At 39.8% G+C, this 23,437-nt stretch overlaps 1 protein-coding gene and 1 non-coding gene across 5 annotated transcripts in view; one reads left to right on the top strand and one right to left on the bottom strand.

The window, feature by feature from the left end:
* PDE8B (phosphodiesterase 8B) overlaps positions 1-23,437 on the bottom strand; it is a 269,134-nt gene that overhangs the window by 105,484 nt on the left and 140,213 nt on the right. For all 4 annotated transcript variants that reach the window (XM_057541773.1, XM_057541775.1, XM_057541774.1 and 1 more), the window contains exons 6-7: positions 20,269-20,357; positions 13,405-13,483 (exon numbers count right to left, since the gene is read on the bottom strand). In XM_057541773.1, the coding sequence (XP_057397756.1) occupies positions 13,405-13,483; positions 20,269-20,357 (168 nt within the window). The remainder of the gene's footprint in view (positions 1-13,404; positions 13,484-20,268; positions 20,358-23,437) is intronic.
* Positions 18,631-18,737, top strand: LOC114236947 (U6 spliceosomal RNA). The gene has a single exon (XR_003622790.1). It is a non-coding gene; the product is annotated as a U6 spliceosomal RNA (small nuclear RNA).

The raw sequence follows: 23,437 nt of genomic DNA, 5'->3' as shown, positions 1-23,437 counted from the left end.
TTTTGAGTTTATTTTTGTGTATGGTGTTAGGGAGTGTTCTAATTGCATTCTTTTACATGTAGCTGTCCAGTTTTCCCAGCACCACTTATTGAAGAGACTGTCTTTTCTCCATTGTATATCCTTGCCTCCTTTCTCATAGATTAGTTGACCATAGGTGCGTGGGTTTATCTCTGGGCTTTCTATCTTGTTCCATTGATCTATGTTTCTGTTTTTGTGGCAGTACCATATTGTCTTGATTACTGTAGCTTTGTAGTATAGTCTGAAGTCAGGGAGTCTGATTCCTCAAGCTCCGTTTTTTTCCCTCAAGACTGCTTTGGCTATTCGGGGTCTTTTGTGTTTCCATACAAATTTTAAGACTTTTTGTTCTAGTTCCGTAAAAAAATGCCATTGGTAATTTGATAGGGATTGCATTGAATCTGTAGATTGCTTTGGGTAGTATAGTCATTTTCACAATATTGATTCTTCCAATCCAAGAACATGGTATATCTCTCCATCTGTAGGTATCATCTTTACTTTCTTTCATCAGTGTCTTATAGTTTTCTGCATACAGGTCTTTTGTCTCCCTAAGTAGGTTTATTCCCAGGTATTTTATTCTTTTTGTTCCAATGGTATATGGGAGTGTTTCCTTAATTTCACGTTCAGATTTTTCATCATTAGTGTATAGGAATGCAAGAGATTTCTGTGCATTAATTTTATATCCTGCAACTTTATCAAATTCATTGATTAGCTCTAGTAGTTTTCTGGTGGCATTTTTAGGATTCTCTATGTATAGTATCATGTCATCTGCAAACAGTGATGGTTTTACTTCTTCTTTTCCAATTTGTATTCCTTTTATTTCTTTTTCTTCTCTGATTGCTATGGCTAGGACTTCCAAAACTATGTTGAATAAGAGTGGTGAGAGTGGACATCCCTGTCTTGTTCCTGATCTTAGGGGAAATGCTTTCAGTTTTTCACCATTGAGAATGATGTTTGCTGTGGGTTTCTCATATATGGCCTTTATTATGTTGAGGTAGGTTCCCTCTATGCCCACTTTCTGGAGAGTGTTTATCATAAATGGGTGTTGAATTTTGTCAAAAGCCGTTTCTGCATTTATTGAGATGATCATATGGTTTTTATTCTTCAATTTGTTAATATGGTTTATCACAATGATTCATTTGCGTATATTGAAGAATCCTTGCATCCCTGGGATAAATCCCACTTAATCATGGTGTATGATCCTTTTAATGTGTTGTTGGATTCTGTTTGCTAGTATTTTGTTGAGGATTTTTGCATCTATATTCATCAGTGATATTGGTCTGTAATTTTCTTTTTTTGTAGTATCTTTGTCTGGTTTGGGTATAAGGGTGATGGTGGCCTCATAGAATGAGTTTGGGAGTGTTTCTTCCTCTGCAATTTTTTGGAAGAGTTTAAGAAGGATGGGTGTTAGCTCTTCTGTAAATGTTTGACAGAATCCACCTGTGAAGCCATCTGGTCCTGGACTTTTGTTTGTTGGAACATTTTTAATCACAGTTTCAATTTCAGTGCTTGTGACTGGTCTGTTCATATTTTCTATTTCTTCCTGGTTCAGTCTTGGAAGGTTATACCTTTCTAAGAATTTGTCCATTTATTCCAGGTTGTCCATTTTATTGGCATAGATTTGCTTGTAGTAGTCTCTTAGGATGCTCTGTATTTCTGTGGTGTCTGTTGTAACTTCTCCTTTTTCATTTCTAATTTTATTGATTTGAGTCCTGTCCCTCTTTTTCTTGATGAGTCTGGCTAATGGTTTATCAATTTTGCTTATCTTCTCAAAGAACCAGCTTTTGGTTTTATTGATCTTTGCTACTGTTTTCTTTGTTTCTATTTCATTTATTTCTGCTCTGATCTGTATGATTTCTTTCCTTCTGCTAACTTTGGGTTTTGTTTGTTCTTCTTTCTCTAGTTCCTTTAGGTGTAAGGTTAGATTGTTTACTTGAGATTTTTCTTGTTTCTTGAGGTAGGCTTGTATAGCTATAAACTTCCCTCTTAGAACTGCTTTTGCTGCATCCCATAGGTTTTGGATCATCGTGTTTTCATTGTCATTTGTTTCTACGTATTTTTTGATTTCCTCTTTGATTTCCTCAGTGATCTCTTGGTTATTTAGTAACGTATTGTTTAGCCTCCATGTGTTTCTGTTTTTTACGTTTTTTTCCCTGTAATTCATTTCTAATCTCATAGCATTGTGGTCAGAAAAGATGCTTGATATGATTTCAATTTTCTTAAATTTACTGAGGCTTGATTTGTGACCCAAGATGTGATCTATCCTGGAGAATGTTCCGTGCATACTTGAGAAGAAAGTGTAATCTGATATTTTCAGATGGAATGTCCTATAAATATCAATTGAATCTATCTGGTCTATTGTGTCATTTAAAGCTTCTGTTTCCTTATTTATTTTCATTTCGGATGATCTGTCCATAGGTGTCAGTGAGGTGTTAAAGTCCCCCACTATTATTGTGTTACTGTTGATTTCCTCTTTTATAGCTGTTAGCAATTGCCTTATGTATTGAGGTGCTCCTATGTTGGGTGCATATATATATATAATTGTTATATCTTCTTCTTGGATTGATCCCTTGATCATTATGTAGTGTCCTTCCTTGTCTCCTGTAACAGTCTTTATTTTAAAGTCTATTTTATCTGATATGAGTATTGCTTCTCCAGCTTTCGATTCCCATTTGCATGGAATATTTTTTTCCATCCCCTCACTTTCAGTCTGAATGTGTCCCTAGGTCTGAAGTGGGTCTCTTGTAGACAGCATATATATGGATCTTGTTTTTGTATCCATTTAGCAAGCCTGTGTCTTTTGGTTGGAGCATTTAATCCATTCACGCTTAAGGTAATTATCAATATGTATGTTCCTATGACCATTTTCTTAACTGTTTTGGGTTTGCTCTTGTAGGTCCTTTTCTTCTCATGTGTTTCCCACTTAGAGAAGTTCCTTTAGCATGTGTTGTAGAGCTGGTGTGGTGGTGCTGAATTCTCTTAGTTTTTCCTTGTCTGTAAAGCTTTTGATTTCTCCATCAAATCTGAATGAGATCCTTGCCAGGTAGAGTAATCTTGGTTGAGGTTCTTCCCTTTCTTCACTTTAAGTATATCATGCCACTCCCTTCTGGCTTGTAGAGTTTCTGCTGAGAAATCAGCTGTTAACCTTATGGGAGTTCCCTTGTATGTTATTTGTCGTTTTTCCCTTGCTGCTTTCAATAATTTTTCTTTGTCTTTAATTTCTGCCAGTTTGATTACTATGTGTCTTGGCATGTTGCTCCTTGGGTTTATCCTGTATGGGTCTCGCTGCGTTTCCTGGACTTGGGTGGCTATTTCCTTTCCCATGTTAGGGAAGTTTTTGACTACAATCTCTTCAAATATTTTCTCTGGTCCTTTCTCTCTCTCTTCTACTTCTGGGACCCCTATAATGCGAATGTTGTTGCGTTTAATGATGTCCCAGAGGTTTCTCAGGCTGTCTTCATTTCTTTTCATTCTTTTTTCATTCTGTTCTGCAGCAGTGAATTCCACCATTCTGTCTTCCAGGTCACTTATCCATTCTTCTGCCTCAGTTACTCTGCTATTGATTCCTTCTAGTGTAGTTTTCAATTCAGTTATTGTATTGTTCATCTCTGTTTGTTTGTTCTTTAATTCTTCTAGGTCTTTGTTAAACATTTCTTGCATCTTCTCAAACTTTGCCTCCATTCTTTTTCTGAGGTCCTGGATCATCTTTACTATCATTATTCTGAATTCTTTTTCTGGAAGGTTGCCTATCTCAATTTCATTTAGTTGTTTTTCTGGGGTTTTATCTTGTTCCTTCATCTGGTACATAGCCCTCTGCCTTTTCATCTTGTCTATCTTTCTGTGAATGTGGTTTTTGTTCCACAGGCTGCAGGATTGTAGTTCTTCTTGCTTCTGCTGTCTGCCCTCTGGTGGATGAGGCTATCTAAGAGGCTTGTGTAAGTTTCCTGATGGGAGGGACTGGTGGTGGGTAGAGCTGACTGTTGCTTTGGTGGGCAGAGCTCAGTAAAACTTTAATCTTCTTGACTGTTGATGGGTGGGGCTGGGTTCCCTCCCTGTTGGTTCTTTGGCCTTAGGCAACCCAACACTGGAGCCTACCTGGGCTCTTTGGTGGGGCTAATGACAGACTCTGGGAGGGCTCACACCAAGGAGTACTTCCCAGAACTTCTGCTGCCAGTGTCCTTGTCCCCACAGTGAGCCACAGCCACCCCCACCGCCGCCTCTGCAGGAGACCCTCCAAGACTAGCAGGTAGGTCTGGTTCAGTCTCCCCTGGGGTCACTGCTCCTTCCCCTCGGTCCCGATGCACACACTACTTTGTGTGTGCCCTCCAAGAGTGGAGTCTCTGTTTCCCCCAGTCCTGTCAAAGTCCTGCAATCAAATCCCACTAGGGTTCAAAGTCTGATTCTCTAGGAATTCCTCCTCCCGTTGCTGGACCCCCAGGTTGGGAAGCCTGACGTGGGGCTCAGAACCTTCACTTCAGTGAGTGGACTTCTGTGGTATAAGTGTTCTCCAGTCTGTGAGTCACCCACCCAGCAGTTATGGGATTTGATTTCACTGTGATTGTGCCCCTCCTACCGTCTCATTGTGGCTTCTCCTTTGTCTCTGGATGTGGGGTATCTTTTTTGGTGAGTTCCAGTGTCTTCCTGTTGATGATTGTCCAGCAGCTAGTTGTGATTCTGGGGTTCTCGCAAGATGGAGTGAGAGCACGTCCTTCTACTCCACCATCTTCTTTTTCATTTATTTCTGATTTGATCTCTATGATTTCTTTCCTTCTGCTAACTTTGGGTTTTTTTCTTTCTCTTTCTCCAGTTGCTTTAGGTGTAAGGTTAGGTTGTTTACTTGAGTTCCTCCTCTTTTTGGGAGAAAAGATATATATGGTTTTTACCTTTTTCTCTTTTTGTGAGTGTGTATGTGTATGCTTCTGTGTGTGATTTTGTCTGTATAGCTTTGCTTTTACCATTTCTCCTTGGGTTCTGTCTGTCCGTTTTTTCTTTTTCTTTTTTTTAGTATAGTTTTTAGCGCTTGTTATCATTGGTGGATTTGGTTTTTTGTTTTGGTTGCTCCCTTCATTCTTTCTTTTTTTCTTTTTTTTAAATTACTTTTAGACTCTTTTTTATTTTTAATAATTATTTTAATAACTTTATTTTATTTTATTTATTTTTTCTTTCCTTATTTCTCCCTTCTATTCTGAGCCGTCTGGATGACAGGGTCTTGGTGCCCCAGCCGGGTGTCAGGCCTGTGCCTCTAAGGTGGGAGAGCCGAGTTCAGGACTTTGGTCCACCAGAGACCTCCCAGCTCCACGTAATATCAAACGGTGAAAATCTCCCAGAGATCTCCATCTCAACGCTAAGACCCAGCTCCACTCAACAACCAGGAATCTACAGTGCTGGACACCCTATGCCAAACAACTAGCAAGACAGGAACACAACCCCACCCACTAGCAGAAAGGCAGCTTAAAATCATAATAAGGTCACAGACACTCCAAAACACACCACCGGACTCAGACCTGCCCAGCAGAAACACAGGATCCAGCCTCATCCAGCAGAACACAGGCACTAGTCCCTTCCACCAGGAAGCCTACACAACCCACTGAATCAACCTCACCCAGTGGGGGGCAGACACCAAAAACAATGGGAACTACAAACCTACAGCCTGCGAAATGGAGACCCCAAACACAGTAAGTTAAGCAAAATGAGAAGACAGAGAAACACACAGCAGATGAAGGAGCAAGGTAAAAATCCACCAGACCAAACAAATGGAGAGGAAATAGGCAGTCTACCTGAAAAAGAATTCAGAATAATGATAGTTAAGATGATCCAAAACCTTAGAAATAGAATGGAGAAAATACAAGAAACGATTAACAGGGACCTAGAAGAACTAAAGAGCAAACAAACAATGATGAACAACACAATAAATGAAATTAAAAATTCTCTAGAAGGAATCAATAGCAGAATAACTGACGCAGAAGAACGGATAAGTGACCTGGAAGATAAAATAGTGGAAATAACTACCGCAGAGCAGAATAAAGAAAAAAGAATTGAGGACAGTCTCAGAGACCTCTGGGACAACATTAAACGCACCAACTTTCAAATCATAGGGGTCCCAGAAGAAGAAGAGAAAGAGAAAGGGACTGAGAAAATATTTGAAGAGATTATAGTTGAAAACTTCCCTAATATTGGAAAGGAAAGAGTTAATCAAGTCCAGGAAGCACAGAGAGTCTCATACAGGATAAATCCAAGGAGAAACACGCCAAGACACATATTAATCAAACTATCAAAAATTAAATACAAAGAAAAAATATTTAAAGCAGCAAGGGAAAAACAACAAATAACATACAAGGGAATCCCCATAAGGTTAACACCTGATCTTTCAGCAGAAACTCTGCAAGCCAGAAGGGAGTGGCAGGACATATTTAAAGTGATGAAAGCGAAAAACTTACAACTAAGATTACTCTACCCAGCAAGGATCTCATTCAGATTTGACAGAGAAATTAAAACGTTTACAGACAAGCGAAAGCTAAGAGAATTCAGCAGCACCAAACAAGCTTTACAGCAAATGCTAAAGGAGCTTCTCTAGGCAGGAAACACAAGAGAAGGAAGAGACCTACAATAACAAACCCCAAACAATTAAGAAAATGATAATAGGAACATACATATTGATAATTACCTTAAATGTAAATGGATTAAATGCTCCAACCAAAAGACACACACTGGCTGAATGGATACAAAAACAAGACCCATATATATGCTGTCTACAAGAGACCCACTTCAGACCTAGGGACACATACAGACTGAAAGTGAGGGGACGGAAAAAGATATTCCATGCAAATGGAAATCAAAAGAAAGCTAGAGTAGCAATTCTCATATCAGACAAAATAGAATTTAAAACAAAGACTATTACAAGAGACAAAGAAGGACACTACATAATGATCAAGGGATCAATCCAAGAAGAAGATATAACAACTGTAAATATTTATGCACCCAACATAGTAGCATCTCAATACATAAGGCAAATGTTAACAGTCATAAAAGGGGAAATTGACAGTAACACAATCATAGTAGCGGCCTTTAACACCCCACTTTCACCAATGGACAGATCACCCAAAATGAAAATAAATAAGGAAACACAAGCTTTAAAAGATACATTAAACAAGATGGACTTAATGACATTTATAGGACATTGCATCTAAAAACAACAGAATACACATTCTTCTCAAGTGCTCATGGAACATTTTCCAGGATAGACCATATCTTGGGTCACAAATCAAGCCTTGGTAAATTTAAGAAAATTGAAAACATATCAAGTATCTTTTCCAACCACAACACTATGAGACTAGATATCAACTACAAGAAAAAATCTGTAAAAAATACAAACACATGGAGGCTAAACAATACACTACTTAATAACCAAGAGATCACTGAAGAAATCAAAGAGGAAATCAAAAAATACCTTGAAACAAATGACAACGAAACATGATGACCCAAACCTATGGGATGCAGCAAAAGCAGTTCTAAGAGGGAAGTTTATAGCAATACACTCCTCCCCTAAGAAAAAAGAAACATCTCAAATAAACAACCTAACCTTACACCTAAAGCAATTGGAGAAAGAAGAACAAAAAAACCCCAGAGTTAGCAGAAGGAAAGAAATCATAAAGATTGGATCAGAAATAAATGAAAGAGAAATGAAGGAAACAATAGCAAAGATCAATAAAACTAAAAGCTGGTTCTATGAGAAGATAAACAAAATTGATAAACCATTAGCCAGACTCATCAGGAAAAAAAGGGAGAAGACTCAATAGAATTGGAAATGAAAAAGCAGAAGTAACAACTGATACTGTAGAAATACAAAGGATCATGAGAGATTACTACAAGCAACTATATGCCAATAAAATGGACAACCTGGAAGAAAGGGAGAAATTCTTAGAAAAGCACAACCTTCCGAGACTGAACCAGGAAGAAATAGAAAATATAAACAGACCAATCACAAGCACTGAAATTGAAACTGTGATTAAAAATGTTCCAACAAACAAAAGCCCAGGACCAGATGGCTTCACAGGCGAATTCTATCAAACATTTAGAGAAGAGCTAACACCCATCCTTCTCAAACTCTTCCAAAGTATAGCAGAGGGAGGAACACTCCCAAACTCATTCGACGAGGCAGCCATCACCCTAATACGAAAACCAGACAAAGGTGTCACAAAGAAAGAAAACTACAGGCCAATATCACTGATGAACATAGATGTAAAAATCCTCAACAAAATAGTAGCAAACAGAATCCAACAGCACATTAAAAGGCTCATACACCATCATCAAGTGGGGGTCTATCGCAGGAATGCAAGGATTCTTCAATATACGCAAATCATCAATGTGATACACCATATTAACAAACTGAAGAATAAAAACCATATGAGCATCTCAATAGATGCAGAGAAACCTTTTGAGAAAATTCAACACCCATTTATGATAAACACCGTCCAGAAAGTAGGCATAGAGGGAACTTACCTCAACATAATAAAGGCCATATATGACAAACCCACAGCCAACATCATCCTCAATGGTGAAAAACTGAAACCATTTCCACTAAGATCCGGAACAAGACAAGGTTGCCCACTCTCACCACTGTAATTCAACATTGTTTTGGAAGTTTTAGCCACAGCAATCAGAGAAGAAAAAGAAATAAAAGGAATCCAAATCAGAAAAGAAGAAGTAAAGCTGTCACTGCTTGCGGATGACATGATACTATACATAGAGAATCCTAAAGATGCTACCAGAAAACTACTAGAGCTAATCAATGAATTTGGTAATGTAGGAGGGTACAAAATTAATGCAGAGAAATCTCTTGCATTCCCATACACTAATGATGAAAAATCTGAAAGAGAAATTAAGGAAACACTCCCATTTACCATCACAACAAAAAGAATAAAATACTGAGGAATAAACCTACCAAAGGAGACAAAAGACCTGTATGCAGAAAACTATAAGACACTGATGAAAGAAATTAAATATGACACAAATAGATGGAGAAATATACCATGTTCCTGGATTGGAAGAATCAACATTGTGAAAATGACTCTACTACCCAAAGCAATCTACAGATTCAATGCAATCCCTATCAAACTACCACTGGCATTTTTCACAGAACTAGAACAAAAAATTTCACAATTTGTATGGAAACACAAAAGACCCCGAATAGCCAAAGCAATCTTGAGAAAGAAAAATGGAGCTGGAGGAATCAGGCTCCCCGGCTTCAGACTATACTACAGAGCTACAGTAATCAAGAGAGTATGGTACTGGCACAAAAACAGAAATATAGATCAATGGACCAGGATAGAAAGCCCAGAGCGAAACCCACACACATATGGTCACCTTATTTTTCATAAAGGAGGCAAGAATATACAATGGAGAAAAGACAGCCTCTTCAATAAGTGGTGCTGAGAAAACTGGACAGCTACATGTAAAAGCATGAAATTAGAACACTCCCTAACACCACACACAAAAATAAACTCAAAATGGATTAAAGACCTAAATGTAAGGGCAGACATTGTAAAACTCTTAGAGGAAAACATAGTCAGAACACTCTATGACATAAATCACAGCAAGATCCTTTTTGACCCACCTCCTAGAGAAATGGAAATAAAAACAAAAATAAACAAATGGGACCTAATGAAACTTAAAAGCTTTTTAGAGCAAAGGAAACCGTAAACAAGACGAAAAGACAACCCTCAGGATGGGAGAAAATATTTGCAAGTGAAGCAACTGACAAAGGATTAACTTCCAAAATATACAAGCAGCTCATGCAGCTCAATATCAAAAACACAAACAACCCAATCCAAAAATGGGCAGAAGACCTAAATAGACATTTCTCCAAAGAAGATATACAGATTGCCAACAAACACATGAAAGGACGCTCAACATCATTAATCATTAGAGAAATGCAAATCAAAACTACAATGAGGTATCACCTCACACAGTTCAGAATGGCCATCATCAAAAAATCTACAAACAATAAATGCTAGAGAGGGTGTGGAGAAAAAGGAACCCTCTTGCACTGTTGGTGGGAATGTAAATTGATACAGCCACTATGGAGAACAGTATGGAGGTTCCTTAAAAAACTAAAAATAGAACTACCATACAATCCAGCAACCCCACTAGTAGGCATATAACCTGAGAAAACCATAATTCAAAAAGAGTCATGTACCACAATGTTCACTGCAGCTCTATTTACAATAGCCAGGACATGGAAGCAACCTAAGTGTCCTTCAACAGATGAATGGATAAAGAAAATGTGGCACATATATACAATGGAATATTACTCAGCCATAAAAGAAACAGAATTGAGTTATTTGTAGTGAGGTGGATGGACCGTGAGTCTGTCATACAGAGTGAAGTAAGTCAGAAAGAGAAAAACAAATACCGTATGCTAACACATACATATGAATCAGAAAAAAAAATAGTTGTGAAGGACCTAGGAGCAGGACGAGAATAAAGACGCAGACCTACTGGAGAATGGACTTGAGGACACGGGAGGCGGAAGGGTCAGCTGGGACAGAGTGAGAGAGTGGCATGGACATATATACACTACCAAATGTAAAATCAATAGCTAGTGGGAAGCAGCCACATAGCACAGGGAGATCAGCTCGGTGATTTGTGACCACCTAGAGGGGTGGGATAGGGATGGTGGGAGGGAAGGAGACGCAAGAGGGAAGAGGTATGGGGATATATGTATATGTATAGCTGAATCACTTTGTTATACAGCAGAAACTAACACACTATTGTAAAGCAATTATACTCCAATAAAGATGTTAAAAAAATAAATTAAAAAATAGAACATTTAAAAAAAGAATCTGGGGGCTTCCCTGGTGGCGCAGTGGTTGAGAATCTGCCTGCTAATGCAGGGGACACGGGTTCGAGCCCTGGTCTGGGAAGGTCCCACATGCCACGGAGCAGCTGGGCCCGTGAGCCACAATTGCTGAGCCTGCGCGTCTGGAGCCTGTGCCCCGCGACGGGAGGGGCCGCGATAGAGAAAGGCCCGCGCACCGCGATGAAGAGCGGTCCCCGCACCGCGATGAAGAGTGGCCCCCGCTTGCCGCAACTGGAGAAAGCCCTCGCACGAACCGAAGACCCAACACAGCCAAAAATAAATAAATAAATAAATAAATAAAATAAGAAAATCCTTTAAAAAAAAAAAAAAAAAAAGAATCTGCCTGCCAATGCAGAGGACATGGGTTCGAGCCCTCGTCCAGGAAGATCCCACATGCCGCGGAGCAACTAAGCTTGTGCGCCACAACTACTGAGCCTGTGCACCTAGAGCCCGTGCTCTGCAACGACATGCCACCGCAATGAGAATCCCGCGCATTGCAATGAAGGGCAGCCCCCACTGTACCGTAACTGGAGAAAGCCTGCGTGCAGCAATGAAGACCTAAGGCAGCCAAAATAAAAAAATTTAAAAAAAAATTTTTTAAATGCTTAGTACTGCCTCTGGCACATGGTAAGCACCATATAAGTGTTTTAAAGCAAACAGACAGGTAGTTTCAATGGATGGATGGGTAGGTAGCTATTGTTCCTAAATGTTAAGTGCTACTGCCCAACCTCTGATCATCTGCACTAAGAGGCACGTTCCCTGTGAAGCGGCACTGCCCCGAGAAGGACTCTGGTATTGAGTAGGAACATATATGATGTATCTCATTCCCGATGACTCATCTTAAAATCTATAGCACAAAGGCCTTTTTAATTTCCCCCTTACATATAATATCCTCTATTCAACTTCTTCCTCCTTGTTCTTGAGTTTTATATTCAGGTTTTTAAAGGGGTCTGAGAGGGCGCCCCAAGAAAAAGCCTGCCGTCAGTACAGTTTCCCTTTTAATCCAGGGATTCCCCTTCCCAGGCACCCACTGTCCTCAATCCCTGCTTCTTCCTCTTCAAGGTAAAGGCTGGCAGGTGATTCATGTGACACCATCGCCATATCACGTCTCCTAGAGATACAGGTTTCCTAACCACCAGGAGCTAACTGTAGAAGGAAGGACTCAGTTGCCTGTTAAAGGACAGTCTGCAAGATTACAAGGCTGGTAGAGAGCAGAGATCCCCTTCTCCTCATCACGAAAATCACAACCCGGCTTCCCCGTAAAAGAGGGAGGTGCGAATTATCTCCTTTTCCCTGGATATCTCCCTGGTATACAAGTACATATGAATAAATTTCTGGTTTTTTCTTGTTAAAAAAAAAAAAAAAAGAGGGAAGTGCAAAGCAAACGTGTTTCATGAACAGAATTGACTGTTCAAGTCCAGGTAGAAGTGGGAGAGCTGTGGGGTTTGTGCTCAGTCTGTAACAGAAACATGTCTGATTTCACTGTGGTTCAGGGCAGATCTGTGGGCAGGTGGGTCAGTAATAGGCAGCAACGTGAGGAAGCCTTCAGACCCAGGTCATGGGACAGCCAGAAAAACAAATTCTAAAAATATAGCCCAACAGGGAACCAGGTAGGAAGGCTTTGGAGTCAGAAAGACATGGCTGGATGTTTTGGTTCTAGTATTTATTATTGGGGCTTTCCTTGGATAAGTTCCTTGGCCTTCCTGGGCCTCAGTTTCCCCATCTGTATTATCAGGCCCTTATGTCTCTTTCATAGGGTTCCTGAATGCAAATGAGATAATCTCATGAGCGTGTTGATGACAGGGCCTGGGCACGGTGGGCTACTGATGTCATTGACCCCATGTGAGAGCAGGGTGTCTGTGTGTGCAGTGGGGGGTTTCACAGGAGAGCATGTGTGAGGCCCTGTTATGGGGCCACTGTGTGCTGGACACTGTCTTTGGTCTCTACCGATGGTAGCAAATGCTCCTCACACTCGGTGCCACTATGCAAACCAAGGGCAGTCAGGTCAGTGCCCATCAGTGGAAAGTCTACATTTCAGAGTATTTTTAAAGTGTAAATGTCTTACCTTCCAACAAATAATAAGACAACTTTAATTCAATAAAGCTTTGTCTGCTATACACATTTCCTTAGGAAGATGACTTCAGTATTATATAAGAGTGCTTTATAACTGGAACACCAACTGTAGGCAGATAACTGAGGACTGTTCACAACATTCTGTTCCCAAGGCATGTGTAAGCAGTTACTCTACAATTCTGACATACTTCTGTATAAACAGTGTCTTCCTGCATAGTCTAAAGAATTTACCCCATCTCTGTGAAAGAAACCGCAGGCTCCGATCTGAACTAATTTTTATTCTTCTTGAGTATCTAATTCTCAGCTTCAGAATATCAGTTTTCCTTGCATACTTTGATGTTCCTTTCTCCAAAGAAAATGTGCTGAAATGTGAGAATTACAGCAAAGTGCTTGAAAAAGGATGGCTCAAACTTGAAAGGCTTTATTTTGACACCTAAAGATAAAAAGTGTCCCCGTACCTGAATCACGTGGTCATCGCTTGTGATTTCTATGGCTTCATGACAGTGGTCTAATGCAGTAAACACTGAATTACAGGCCCTGAAAGTTGCAAAAGATTGATGTTAGTTCTGCTGGAAAACCGTGAGCATCTCATCTGTTAATTTATCAAAGTAAACAGTTCCTCAGGTTCATTAAAACCAAGTACCTTTTGACATTATGTTTTGGGGGGAAAAAAAAGAAACCTAGCCTTTCAAACTAAATGAATAAACAATAGCATGCATTTCTATACATATCATACAGAGAGAAGAATGTAATCTGGCAAAATCGTCATGGATCGTGGAATGAACTCCGTATGTGCTGGATGAAACCTTCATACAGACACAAGAGAACAAAGATGCAGGAGATGGTCTCATAGGCCCCTATGTTTTATGTCAATGACATTCTTCTATTCCATTCACAGCAGCAGTCATGGAGAAGTCCCATCCCCATCAATTAGAAAAACCTAATTAAGCCCAAATTAGATCTGAGTTATTCTGGCCTTTTGCAACAGACACAGAAACATTTTTTTCTTTTCTTACTTTTACGACCTAGATAAGCAAGCCTTTATGGTACTTGCTACACCCACCAGCCTGATGAAAGGCAAATACGGCTGTATTCCCCTTGCCTGGTTCATTTTACAGCTCTCCAGGTGGGCACTATTCTTGATGACCTTCCTTGTATATCTGGAATATTTGAAACCATTTCAATTTCTCAATTTCTTGGGTAACATTTTAACTACCTTCCGAATTTACAGCAACTCCAAATACAGTAAGTTATTTACTATCTAACCCAGCAAGTATGTGACTAGTTACTAGAGCTTTGTTATTTGTATTGGCTGTTTAAAGAATCCCAGTGAAGGCTTTCTTATACATTACCAAAAAAAATGTTCATCTACTGGATTGATGTTTCTTCTTATAAAACGAACTCTTGTAATATTATTCATTTTTCCCTCCCATAAGGCATCTAACTTTGCCATTCTATTTTGAACTGTTTACAAGGGAGAGGGCAGAAGAAACTGGGTGAAACTTGGTTCAGTATTTGGCCAGTTAATGGACCTTGGGCAATGTTTTCTCTCTGCTGGCCCTCAGTTTCCTCATCTATAAAATGACGATAACACATCTTACAGGTTGTTGTAAGAATCAAAACAGTTTATGTGAGGCATGTCTCAAAATACTTGGGATGATATAGGAGTTCAAGACATAGTACTTGTTATTTGTAAGATCTCAGAATAATATTTTTTGTTCTCTAAAGCTTTCAAAGGCTGTTGGTGAGAAGAAAAGTGAATCATAACCTATCTTTTCTCATGAGTGTATCTGAAATATCAAACCAAGAACTGATTTCAATAATAGCAAGGCAGCCTGCACAGAAACTGAAGGATTTTAGCCCATTGACGGGTAGCGTTCCTGTCGCTGCAGAGATGAAGACACAGATGTGGGAGGGTAAGTAAAGTAAGTAATCATGATGCAGGTGAGTGGAGGAGAACATAACCCTAACCCCACTGAGATTTCTGATGGGTGTGGGATGTTTTCTTATTTAAATGGCTCCAGTCTAGGGTTCTCAAAAAACTAAAAATAGAACTACCATATGACCCAGCAATTTCACTCCTGGGTATACATCCGAAAAAAACAAACACACTAATTCAAAAACATACATATACCCCAATATTCATAGCAGCATTAGTCACAATAGCCAAGATATGGAAGCAAATCAAGTGTCCATCGACAGATGAATGGATAAAGATGTGGTATATATATACAATGGAATACTACTCAGCCATAAAAAAGAACAAAATTTTGCCATTTGCAGCAACATGGATGGACTTGGAGGGTATTATGCTAAGTGAAATAAGTCAGACAGAGAAAGACAAATACTGTATGATATCACTTACACGTGGAATCTAAAAAAAAAAAGCAAAAAAACCCCAAACTAGTGAATATAACCAAAAAGCAGACTCACAGATATAGAGTACACACTGGTGGTTACCAGTGGGGAGAGGGAAGGAGGGAGGGGCAATAAGGGGTAAGGGATTAAGAGGTACAAACTATTAGGTATAAAATAAGCTATAAGGATATATTGTATAACAATATTTTATAATAATATAAATGGAGTAGAACCTTTAAAAATTGTGAATCACTATATTGTAACCTATAATATTGTACAGAAACTATATTTCAATTTAAAAAATAAATAAAATAAATTGCTCCAGTCTACCTAATGTGAACTGTATACTGTCCTATTAGCATTGCTGCATTTGTAAACATGATCATTTAAAATGTGAAAAAGAATTCAAAGAGGACTTTAAAATTGTTACCAAAGTCACTACTGCATCACCTCTCATGAAGAGGCAAGCAAGAGCTAGTTTTATCCCAAGTTAGCTCCAGGCACTTGGGTCCAGAACCCAACTTGTCACCACAGGAAAGCGTTCCCTGTCCTCCAGAAGTCTGATGTGGAAAAGCACAATCTGTGTGGGCTAGTTCCTTAGCTTTGGGAGCTGGATAATTAAGTGTTAAAACATTTGATCAAATGATAAATTCCCCTCTTGCCCAGGTATTTTCTTAAAGTACCTGTGTGGCTCAATTAAGTATGTAAACAGCTACTTCAGAGTATGACTGTTTTTGTCAATTCAACAGGCTGCCTCATACAAGATGTTAGCTCCAACTGCCTAAATGTATCTATTAGATGTTCACTGCAAAGCATACACTATCCTGTGAGAGTATAATGCCCAACGGGACAAAGCAGATCCTTATTGACAGTTAAAGTGAAAGTATATTGGCAGGACGAGCAGATTATTACCCCGGTGACAAACGCTACTGGACTGCCATGTGTAGATCTAGGCTTTAAACCAATTTGGTTGATGGTTCTATTTAAATAAACTTGCAGGAAAATGAGGTAATCAATTTGAATCATGCTCCTAAAGTTTGGGAATTTAATTGCTTGTATTAATTATTAATATTCTTCATGCAGAAGAATCTTAGCTTTATTAATTTTCTGTTCTTGGGAAACCACGTAACTCTGCACCTCAAATGTATTTTTGTAGCCTTCAGTTTGAGAAGCTGGAAAATTGGAAAAAGCACAAGGGAACCAGAGCCCATGTAGCGTTGGTGATGTAACCATTTCCCGTTCATCTTCTTAAAAGTCCGTGAAGGTCTGCAGGGAAAAAGTAAATATTACAGGGACCCAGGTAGAAAGTCTACAAAGAACATAGTGCTATGATGGGGTGCAGAGTGCATCCGACTTAAAGCAGGGTGCCTGGATTCTACTCCAGCGCTGCCACCCACATGTTGGGTAGCTGTGATTGTGCCCAGAGTCTTTCCGGCTCTCAGCGTTCCCCTGTCAGTTGTCTGGGGTGGTTGGGTTACATGACCTCCTGCGTCCCTAACAAAGGTACCCTGGAATCTACTCAAACAAAACACAAACACCCCACTGCAGACACACACACTGAGGCTGCCGGTAACAAGGGTAGGACTGGGCAGGGTGGTAGCTGCAGGGAGAAGATTCTGAGCACAAAGCCACATCCCAGCAGGGGTTCGGGTGCAGCAGGGAAGGGGCTGTGGACTTGCTACCCGCCAGCACTGCTCCTGGGCAGTGACCCAGCAGGGGCCGGTTACTTTAATCCATCACAGATTAGTTTCTACTTCCCTAACACAACGGGGCTGTCACGCGGAGCCCACGTGAGGATAAAGTGCTCTATAAACATCAGTTAATAATGAGAGATGTAGTGTTCCACGGAATACTAAGGTTTGCCCATCAGAAACTGATTCTTTCTAAAATGGAGGACTGCTACTGTCTTAAGATTTGGAGTAAAATAAACATGATGATTTGGGTGTAACCCCTAGGTAACAGATATCAGACTGCCTAATGATGAAACAATAGCTCGTACTTGATTAGTGTAAACTCATCAGCTTAAACTCCCAATAAATAGCCAAATCCTATCTGTATTTTGGTTAACATAGTTCTTTTCATGATAAAGAAGCATAAGAACATAAGCAATAAATGGTCATCAGTTAGCCCATACTTCCCTAGACGTTCCGCCTTTCGTGAGTTCTGTTCAATAAAGTAATTCATCACATGCACACAGAAATGTGATTTTGTTCTGTCTTTAAAAGTTATTCCTATATAATGGAATTTTTAAATTAGGTATGTTATGTTTGATCACATGATCTTTTTTTTCTTGGTTAAGTAAATATGGTTACCATACATGAAGACTGGACAGAAGCGTCTGCCTTCAACATTCAACATCATCCTTGCAGTACAGACTGTCCTTGCAGAATGCTAGTAATGCCACGTATTTAGCTGCAGCTGGGGGTGGAATTGCAGGGAAAAGTATTATATAATTAGACTATAATTATTCTGGCATTGTATAACAAAGATCCTCATTTTCCCCGTCTGCAGCAAGTGACAAAGTTGCCTGCCAACCTCTGGGGTGCAGGTAGATGCTTTAGACATCCTTGAATGCCCTAAGGAGCTGGGGAGACCATAGAGGGTCACACTGTCCACCCCCATCCTCTGGGCCCAGATATCATACACCCAGGGAGAGTCAAACCACACACACACACCCTACTCCTCCAAAAAAACAGAAAAGAAGTTGGAGACAGTTGAGGTACAACCAGCCAAAAAGCATCAAAAGAAACTGACCATTTAGTCCTCCTCTGTCTTCTCCTGTGGAGAACTCTTGCCTTCCCTCCCCCTCTGCAGGGGCTGCTCTCGTGCTGGTTGCTTGGGACTGGGAAGAGAGGCTCCCAACTAGCCAAGCTGAAGCTGATGCGGAAGGTGAGGGGACTGGGGTTCTGGGCAAACCCACCTTCCTGGGACCGCTGCTGCCTGGGCGAGGTCCATTCACCAGCTTTACATTGATTTGTATTAAGAACCTGAGCCTTTTCAACGAGCCCAATGCTCCCAAATCATCACTGATGGGTGAGAAGTTATGGGACTTACAGAGTGTTGTGTACTTAGAACCTTGCCGAGTTCTGAACCTAATGAGTCCTTGAAAAGTTTTCAGTGTCCTGGCTCTAAGCAGATTTCATCAGCACGATAACTTGAAGACCTTTCATTTAGCCCTGGTGCTGTCTGGGGATGTTTATTTCAAACGGCCAGACCTGCCTTCGCCACGCTCCCCATGGGCAAGGCACCTTCTGACCTCTTACATGTGCCATCACATTTAATACTGCCTAAGAAAACTCAGGTTGTCATTTAAAATAAAATGAGGAGTGCTTGCTTCAGCGGCACATATACTAAAATTGGAACGATACAGAGAAGATTAGCATGGCCCCTGCGCCAGGATGACATGCACATTTGTGAAGCGTTCCATATTTTTATAAAAAATGAGATACTAAAATAAATAAATAAATAAAATAAAATGAGGGAATTACCTATCAAAGCAATAAGGCGTCTGCTGTTCATTTTTGTTGTAGAAAACGCACAGTTGAAGAATTAAACCAAAATGAAATCTCTCTTTTCCTAATCCTATTTATTGTGAAAACATCTAAAGTAAAAGTACAAAGTCTTTTTACCCTCAATAAAAACAGAAGAGAGCCCCAGGAATAAAAACAATTAATGTACAATTAAAAATCATAAATTGCTATAGTAAAGGCAATGCGGTTTTCTTACGAAATTCTCTGAAGTTCTCTGCAGCTAATAAATATATGGACACAAAGAAACCAAGGGATTTAACTGACACTCAAAAATCTTTGGTAATCTTCCTTACCAAAGAATTTCCACTGGTTTGAGATTCTTTTTTTAATACTTTCCCACCTCAGAAGGGACTGTTTATCCCCACACTTAATTTCTTAGAGCTCTCTATCCACCAAACAGTTGACTTCCTGAGCAGGGTGAACCCCAGAAAAGCCTGCATCTGGGGGTTCATGCCAATCCATTTTTCTTCCAAGGGACAGAGGAGGGCCAAGAAAAGTTAAGTTTAGAAAGGTTTCTGTTCTCTTTGAATGCAAACTCAGTAATCAAGGTAAGAAGTATAACCATTTCAATGAGATGCTATCCTACTTATTTTTCACTGAGCCTGAAAGCCTTGTGACCCCTCAGTGGGCCAGAGAGAGAAGCCAGGGCCCTTCTGGCATCCCATAGCCTGGAGCCACTTGGGACTGGTCTCCCAGGGGCCGCGGGCTACAAAGAGCCTCTTCTTTCCCCTGCTCTCTCTGCTGAAGGGGGGAAGGTTGAAGAAATCAGGGTCCTAAGAGTGTGTTGGAGTAGAGCCTGAGCAAAACCAGGCATGGGCTACAACTCTGATACTCCAAGACGTCCCAGAAGCAGAGCATCCTACCACCGAGACGCTGAGAGAATCTGTTCATCTCAGAAGTAAGCACCAGAGAGAAGCTCTTAAAGCACTAGACATGCGTAAAGAGACTTAAAATCAGTTTCTTGAAGATACTTCATGCATACTGAGGCCACAAGCAGGCCTCATGAAATTGCTATCATGGATACGTAGCAATTACCATAGTTAGCATAATAAATATTCCCATGGGTTTGCCCCATCTATAACAATCCAGGTAGGAATTTATAAATGTTGCAAGTACAAAGTAGAAAGTAATCCTCAAAGGCTATTCTTAATCTTGATCTAATTGTACAGAAGTTAAACAGTACTTTTCCTAGAGTATAATTTTAAAACAGCTGTAAATAGTGGAAAATATTGTCAAAAGAAGAAACGCCTCCAATTTATTTCATTATACCAATGGGCTCCCAGTTTAGACTCTGCCATTTACCAGCTACAGTTACCTGTTCAACAGCTTCAGAAACCCTGGGATTCTGCTAAGAACCAGTGAACCTCAGCCTGAGGACAGACAAGCTTTGCTACAGAATGGTTAACCTTGTATTCATCCTATTTTGCTACATACCTTAACTTGAACTGTGAGCGAACTTCTCCATGTTCTATTTGAATCAGTTCATTATAGCAAGCAATTATGCTGCTATTCTCCATAAATCTCTGGAAAAAAAGCAAAGGTAATACATAAGACATATACAATTACTTCTTAAATAGTCAAAGAAGCTTAACAGTTTCTCCAACCTCAGGTAACTGTTATATAAGACAACTATAGGTAAGATGAGATGAAATAAAACAGCTGTCAAGGTGTTTGAAATGCTTGTTTAAATGTATAAGAAACGAGAGCAGATAACATTGCATAGTTATTTATAACAAAGGTGGGAAAAACATTATGAACACTCACAGGAAAATAAACACACAAGGGATAGAACACCTCCCCCAGCCTTGCTAATTACTGAAACACCTGTGCTTCTGTTGCACTAAGGAAAGTCTTCTAAAACCTGAGCCTGGACGTGTTCATGGCGTGCCACACTCCGAGTGAGGTCTTCTGGTGGGGAGAAGCAGTCTTTGCTTCCTTCCTCATCTTCTGAGTGCCTAACGCACTCCTGCTCCTTCTCATGTCTCTCTCTCTCACACATACACACACACACACACACACACACACACACACACACACACACACACACACTCTTCCACACATCTAGCATGGATGGCTTCTCCCTGTGGAACATCTGAGAAGCTCCCTGACTTTCCCTGTGCCTCTGGTCCCCACCAGCCCAGGAGGAAGCTGGGAAGGGCTAAGGACAGAAGGGGAACCATGAACACACACAGAGGGATATACTTTCTATTTACGAAGCAGAGTTAAACATGGTGAGGTTCTGGTTCAGCTTCTGGACGGGTGGAGATGATATGTCAGTCTGTAACTGAGCCCTGAGCGGTGTTAGCTGATGCTTCATGAAGTACAAAAAAGGATCTGTGATAAAATAAGTCTTTGAAAAGGTTGGGATAAACAGGTTCCTTTGTTTTAAAACGAAAACCTCAGAAGTAAACTTTTGTTGACTAAGTCTCATTTATTTGCCTTAGGCTTTTATTATGCCTCTGTGTCTATGTGTGTAGGTATATATTTTATATGTATATATTTATATATATATAAAAGCATTCTATATTTTCACTTTCATAACTATGTAGTAACTTTTTTCTTTTTTTCCTTTTATTTTATTTATTTTTTTAACGTCTTTATTGGAGTATAATTGTTTTACAATATTGTGTTAGTTTCTGCTGTATAAAAAAGTGAAGCAGCTATATGTATACATATATCCCCATATCCCCTCCCTGTAGTGTCTCCCTCACACCCTCCCTATCCCACCCCTCTAGGTGGTCACAAAGCACCGAGCTGATCTCCCTGTGCTGTGCGGCTGCTTCCCACTAGCTATTTTACATTTGGTAGTGTATGTATGTCCATGTCACTCTCTCACTTTGTCCCAACTTACCCTTCCCACTCCCTGTGTCCTCAAGTCCATTCTCTACATCTACATCTTTATTCCTGTCCTGCCCCTAGGTTCGTCAGAACCTTTTTTTTTTTCTGGATTCCATATATACGTGTTAGTATACGGTATTTGTTTTTCTCTTTCTGACTTACTTCACCCTGTATGACAGACTCTAGGTCCATCCACCTCACTACAAATGACTCAATTTCGTTTCTTTTTATGGCTAAGTAATATTCCATTGCATATATGTGCCACATCTTCTTCATCCATTCATCTGTGGATGGACACGTAGGTTGATTCCATGACGTGGCTGTTGTAAATAGAGATGCAATTAACACTGTGGTACATGACTCTTTTTGAATTATGGTTTTCTCAGGTTATATGCCCAGTAATGCGGTTGCTGGATCATATGGTAGTTCTATTTTTATTTTTTTAAGGAACCTCCATACTGTTCTCCATAGTGGCTGTATCAATTTACATTCCCACCAACAGTGCAAGAGGGTTCCCTTTTCTCCACACCCTCTCCAGCATTTATTGTTTGTAGATTTTTTGATCATGGCCATTCTGACTGGTGTGAGGTGATACCTCATTATAGTTTTGATTTGCATTTCTCTAATGATTAGTGATGTTGAGCACCCTTTCATGTGTTTGTTGGCAATCTGTATATCTTCTTTGGAGAAATGTCTATTTAGGTCTTCTGCCCATTTTTGGATTGGGCTGTTTGTTTTTTTGATATTGAGCTGCATGAGCTGCTTGTATATTTTGGAGATTAATCCTTTGTCAGTTGCTTTGTTTGCAAATATTTTCTCCCATTCTGAGGGTTGTCTTTTCGTCTTGTTTATAGTTTCTTTTGCTGTGCAAAAGCTTTTAAGTTTCATTAGGTCCCATTTGTTTATTTTTGTTTTTATTTCCATTTCTCTAGGAGGTGGGTTAAAAAGGATCTTGCCGTGATTTATGTCATAGGGTGTTCTGCCTATGTTTTCCTCTAAGAGCTTTAAAATGTTTGGCCTTACATTTAGGTCTTCAACCCATTACGAGTTTATTTTTGTGTATGGTGGTAGGGAGTGTTCTAATTTCATTCTTTTACATGTAGCTGTCCAGTTTTCCCAACATCACTCATTGAAGAGGCTGTCTTTTCTCCATTGTATATTCTTGCCTCCTTTATCAAAGATAAGGTGACCATATATGTGTGGGTTTATCTCTGGGCTTTCTATCCTGTTCCATTGATCTATATTTCTGTTTTTGTGCCAGTACCTAACTCTCTTGATTACTTTAGCTTTGCAGCATAGTCTGAAGTCTAGGAGCCCGATTCCTCCAGCTCCATTTTTCTTTCTCAAGATTGCTTCGGCTATTCGGGGTCTTTTGTATTTCCATACAAATTGTGAACTTTTTTTTTCTAGTTCTGTGAAAAATGCCATTGGTAGTTTGATAGGGATTGCATTGAATCTGCAGATTGCTTTGGGTAGGATAGTCATTTTCACAATGTTGATTCCTCCAATCCAAGAACATGGTGTATCTCTCCATCTGTTTTTATCGTCTTTAATTTCTTTCATCAGTGTCTTATGGTTTTCTGCATACAGGTCTTTTGTCTCCTTAGGTAGGTTTATTCCTAGGTATTTTATTCTTTTTGTTGCAATGGTAAATGAGAGTGTTTCCTTAATTTCTCTTTCAGATTTTTCATCATTAGTGTATGAGAATGCAAGAGATTTCTGTGCATTAATTTTGTATCCTGCTACTTTACCAAATTCATTGATT

Source organism: Balaenoptera acutorostrata, chromosome 2 (genome assembly GCF_949987535.1).
Source record: "Balaenoptera acutorostrata chromosome 2, mBalAcu1.1, whole genome shotgun sequence".
NCBI classification, from domain to species: Eukaryota; Metazoa; Chordata; class Mammalia; order Artiodactyla; family Balaenopteridae; genus Balaenoptera; species Balaenoptera acutorostrata.
This window is presented reverse-complemented; position numbering and strand designations above follow the sequence as displayed.